Source organism: Carlito syrichta, unplaced genomic scaffold, assembly GCF_000164805.1.
Source record: "Carlito syrichta isolate Samal-C Ts95f unplaced genomic scaffold, Tarsius_syrichta-2.0.1 Scaffold309649, whole genome shotgun sequence".
Classification (NCBI taxonomy): Eukaryota; Metazoa; Chordata; class Mammalia; order Primates; family Tarsiidae; genus Carlito; species Carlito syrichta.
In genome coordinates this window covers 49,066-54,121 of record NW_007253745.1, presented here as the reverse complement: position 1 = coordinate 54,121, position 5,056 = coordinate 49,066, and the positions used below count along the sequence as shown (strand labels likewise).

The 5,056-nt window shown below is 51.5% G+C and overlaps 1 protein-coding gene across 2 annotated transcripts in view; it reads right to left on the bottom strand.

The window, feature by feature from the left end:
- Window positions 1-5,056, bottom strand: part of LOC103269949 (left-right determination factor 2-like) — a 55,732-nt gene that overhangs the window by 3,691 nt on the left and 46,985 nt on the right. The window contains exon 1 of one of the 2 annotated variants that reach the window (XM_008067500.2): window positions 698-1,168. The exons of the other annotated variant lie outside the window; for it this stretch is intronic. Coding sequence (XP_008065691.1) covers window positions 698-947 — 250 coding nt within the window. The 5' untranslated portion in view covers window positions 948-1,168. Of the gene's footprint in view, window positions 1-697; window positions 1,169-5,056 lie in introns of those variants that run through there. 2 annotated transcript variants of the gene reach the window in all.

Sequence of the window (5,056 nt, the reverse complement as noted above, 5' to 3'; positions counted from 1 at the left end):
TTTTTTTTTTTTTTTTTTTGTGTTGGAGTCTCACTCGGTCACCCAGCCGGAGTGCAGTGGCGCTCCCGGCCACCGCAGCCTCGACCTGCTTGGCTCCGGCGATCCTTCCGCCTCAGCTTCCAAGTAGCCGGAATTACAGGTATGCACTACCACGCCTGGCTGATTTTTTGATTTATTGTAGAGATGAGGTCTCGCTGCCCAGGCGGGTCTCGAACCCGTGGGCTCAGGCGATCCACTCACCTCAGCCTCCCAAAGGCGCAGGATGACAGGCTGAGCCACCGAGCCCGGCTGAGAGATGATTTTAAAGCCATTGCTCAAGTTCAGGCTCAGACCAGAGTGGAGTGTACAAACAGACCTTGGGAAGTCCAGCTGCACCATGGCACTGAGGCCCCCGCATCTGCCTCCAGGGGCTCTGCTTTCTCTCCTTTACCGCCCCCTTCTCCGATCCTTGGCTTTGCCAGCAGACCTATCCCTTCTGCGTCTGAGGGGGCCTCCGTGCACAGCCAGAGACCAGGGCCCCAGGCCCAGCCATCCTCACCTGTCATGGCCCCTCCTCACTGCCGTTTGGACTGTGGACCCCACACAGCCTCTCACAGAGCCCTGAAAGTCCAGGGGCCCTTTGACATCACCAAGTAGGCAGGACCAGTCTTCCCCCGCCCCAGGACCTGGCACAGCAGAGAGGGAGAGAGGGCCTTACCTCGGAAGTTCTGGCTGAATCTCTTCCCACGGGAGCGGTCCCCATGGCTTTGCTGCAGCAGGGCCACGTACTCGGCCCTCACGTGGGCAGGGATGGCCGGCTCCTCCGCTGTGGCCTGGTCCAGCACAGGCACCTCACTCAGGTGCAGCTGCTGTAGCAGGCTATCCCGGAGCTGCTCTTCAGACAGGGTTGCCCCAGGGGCCATCAGGGGCAGCACCCACAGTGCCCAGCAGAGCCTCAGGGGCCACATGGAGCTGGTCAGGAGGAACAAGGGGCAGAGTGAGTGTGTCCCCTGAAGAGGGTCCAGGGAGGTCTCAGGCCCAGCTGGTGTGCTGAGAGCCAGGGCTGGGCCAGCTTTATAGCTGGCCCTGGGCGGGCCTGAGGTGGAGGGAGGGAGGGAAGGAAAGAGGAAGATCACACCCCTTGGACCTCCTGGGAGCTCAGCAGCCAGACAGGTCCAAGAGCCCTGAGGAGGGGGCTGTCTAGAAAGGGCAGGGCTGTCTGGACTGTGAACAGCTGGCTACTGTTGTCTATACAATGGGCATGAGCCCCTAACTGGGCGTGGAGTGCCTGACCAGTTAAATTAAAAAACTTTAGCCAGGCATGGTAGTGCGCGCCTGTAGTTCCAGCTACTTGGAAGGCTGAGGCAGAAGGATCGCGGGAGCCCAGCAGGTCGAGGCTGCGGTGGCCGGGAGTGGCCACTGCACTCCGGGCTGGGCGACAGAGTGAGACTCCAACTCAAAAAATAAAAATAAAAATAAATAAATTAAAAGGCTTGTTTCCTAGAGTAGAGGAGGGGGCTATTTCATTCTTTAAAAGATGCCATCACCCCACTTGTCTGTATGTGGACCTAGAGTCCTGTTCCTCACTGCAACCAAAAAATTGACAGAAACTAGAACTGTTCAATCAACACCAGGGCTCTCTGATTAAGGACCCACCCAGCCTGCAGGGATGGACATCTTAGGTCCATACTTGGAGGGTCCTGGGACCCAGTGAGATCCCAAGCTGATGATCCTCAGTGAGGAAGCTTGGTATTTCCCACTGTTCTATGGGGACCTTCCTAGACAAAAGATCCTGGGGCATTGAGCAGCAGTGGAGTTTTGTGTGACAAAGAGCCTCATCCTCTTGCTCTTTCCTACTATTTAGAGTTGAGAAGAACATCCAGCCCACCCTTTCCCCAATTTTTGAGCTGAGAAAACTGAGTCTCAGAGAGGTGTCAACTCTCCTAGGCACAGTCAATAATCAATGTTCACATAAAGTTCTTTCCTCACTCTCAAGCTATTTATAGATAGCCCAGTCCTGACTGATCTCCTGAAGGGAGCCAGGTGGGCTCAATCTAGGTGATCAGGTTTGGGGAAGGGTGGCCATTCCCTAGTCTCCTGAGGCTTTCCCAAAACACAGGCCCCCTGTCCTGAATGTGGATTAGTGGGCTGGTTGAAGAATTTTGCTGGGAAAAGAAAATAATCAAGTGATCGACCAGGGGCAGTGGCACCAGAAAAATACAGGACACAGTTTGGGACACAGTTATACTACAAATATTATTTTTTTGTTTATCTGAAATTCAAATGTTGCTAAAGTCTTATATTTTTGTTTGCTAACTCAGGCAACCCTAGCCAGGGGCCAAAAGAAGAAAGCCAGTGTGGATTGGAAGACTGTTTACAGTGGACTGAATTGTTGTCAGGCGGGAGCAGCCCCACCTTTTGTTATGCAGAAGAAAGCTGGCTTCCCCCCACCCCCAGCCAGCCTCTGACCCAGGTCAGGTTTGAGATGAAAAAGTGGCCTCGGAACCAGATCTTCTGTCTGAGGGAGGAGAGGGAGCAAGGGATTGAGGAATCAGTGTCCCAGACAGGGGCTTATATGGACCTGGCTCTGGACCCAGAACTAAGGGCACTGCAGACAGCAGAGGGCCCGACAACCTGGGGAGATGGGTGACCAGGGCTGAGGTAGGAGAGCAGATCAGGAGGGGTGCCCTGTGCTCACGACCACCTTGCTGCTGCTGATAGGCTAGGATTTGACCCCATCCGGAGGCCATGGGAAAACATGGGGGGTCAGATGTCATCCTGCAGCCTCCATGGGTAGGGATCTACTGGACCCAGGCCTGTACAAAGGCTAAGGAGGCCAGAATTGGAAGGGCTTCCAGGTGAGAGTCCAGCATCTAGGGTCTCCAGAGTGACTACTGTCCCCTACCTGGACCGAGACAGACACTACTGAGAATGCTCAGGAAATGTCCCAAGGCCAGCCCTAGCTGCCTTGGGCTGCCCCCACCCCATACCATCAATCTCCCTGACCATAGACTGAGGACCCCTGGGGCTCATTTGGGTTTCCAGATCTGCCCCTACCCTGGCCCTCCTGTTCTCCCAGAGAGCTCAGTCTCTGATGTCTTCAGGGCTGACTTCTCCGGGGGCTCTCTGGGGCTGAGGAGAATGGCGAAACAAGGCAGGAATGAGGACCTGTGTTTCATTCATTCAGCCCCTGCTTGGCAAGAGTGAGAAAAAATGTTTTTTATACTTTGTATATGCTAGGTTCTTCTATACTCTAATGTTAATTAATTATGTTAAGTTTATAGATTAGGAAGCATTGACATCTTCTCTTCTCAATTAAGGGCACAATTTGACTTTCCTTGTTGCTTATCTTACTTACATCTTTTTTTTTTTAGTTGGAGTCTCACTCTGTCATCCAGACTGGAGTGCAGTGGCACGCTCCTGGCCGGGCTGCAGTGATCCCTCCCCCTCAACCTTCCAAGTAGCCGGAACTACAGGCGCACGCTACCACGCCCAGCTAATTTTTGATTTATTGTAGAGATGAGGTCTTCCCAAGTTGCCCAGGTGGATCTCGAACCCGCGGGCTCAGGCAATTCACTCGCCTCCACCTCCCAAAGTGCTGGGATAACAGACTGAGCCACCGAGCCTGGCCCTTACTTACATCTTATATGTAACTTGTTAAGTCAATTCCTGGTTAGTTTATGTTTTTTATTTAACATAAACATAAACATGTTTATTTAACATAAACATAAACGCAGCCTGTAATCCCGCGCCTTGGGAGGCTGAGGTGAGTGGATTGCCTGAGCCTGAGGGTTCGAGACCCGCCTGGGCAGCGAGACCTCATCTCTACAATAAATCAAAAAATCAGCCGGGCATGGTAGCGCATGCCTGTAATTCCAGCTACTTGGAAGGTTGAGGCGGAAGGATCGCCGGAGCCCAGCAGGCTGAGGCTGCGGTGGCCGGGAGCAGCCACTGCACTCCAGTCTGGGTGACAGAGTGAGACTCCAACTCAAAAAAAAAAGAGATACCACATTACCCAAAAACTCAGCAATTCCATTGAGTTGGACAGAAATGCATGCACAAGAATGATTATATAGCAGTGTTGATTTATAAAAGTCCAAACACCACCAAAAGTATCCATCAACAGCATAAAGAATAAATACAACATACAGTCCTATGATGGCATACTTTATTCACCACAGCAAAGAAAATGAACCAAAGCTGTATACAACATTGGTGAATATCACAAACAACATCGAACAGAAGAAACCAGACACCAAAGATGTATAAGATTCCATTTACTTAAAAGTCAAAACCATGCAAAACTAAACTAGTGTGTGTAGAGATGGATACACTTTGCTTTCGTAGGAACAAACAAAAAAAGTCATTTGCTAACAGTGATAATTTTGCTCCTTGTTTCGAATATTTACACCTCTGATTTCCTTCTATAGTTATTCACTTTGAGTATTTGAAGTCATTGTGCACAAAACTTTAGGAAATACTCCCAGGCTTGCAGAGGGGGTGGGGTGGGAATCATGAGCTTGTTCCCCATATTCGGGGCCTCCCAGAGTCTCAGGGAGGCTGCAATCTCTGTTCCTGACCGATTATCCCACCAACACTGTTCCCTCCCAACCCCAGGGCCTCATTCCGATCACCATCTGTCTCCTGCCTGAGTCACCACGGTCCAACCCAGGGTTCCAACACCACCCAGTGCTGTCGGTATCAGAAGCAAATTGTCCTGTTAGATAAGTGGGTACCACTGGCTTCTTGTGCATGCATTTCTGCCCAACTGAATGGAATTACTGGGTCTTTGGGTAATGTGGTATCTGTAATCTCAGCACTTTGGGAGACAGAAACGAGAGGACTGCCTGAGCCCAAGGGTTTGAGACCAGCCTGGGCAACTTGGTGAGACCTCCTCTCTATAATCAATCAATCAATAAATTAGTCAGGCGTGGTGGTATGCTCCTGCACCTCCAGCTTCTTGGAAGACTGAGGTGAAAGGATCACCTGAGCCCAGGCAGGTCGAAGCTGTGGTGGCCATGAGTGTGCCACTGCACTCTAGCCTGGGCAACAGAGTGAAAGTTGTACTCAAAAAAAA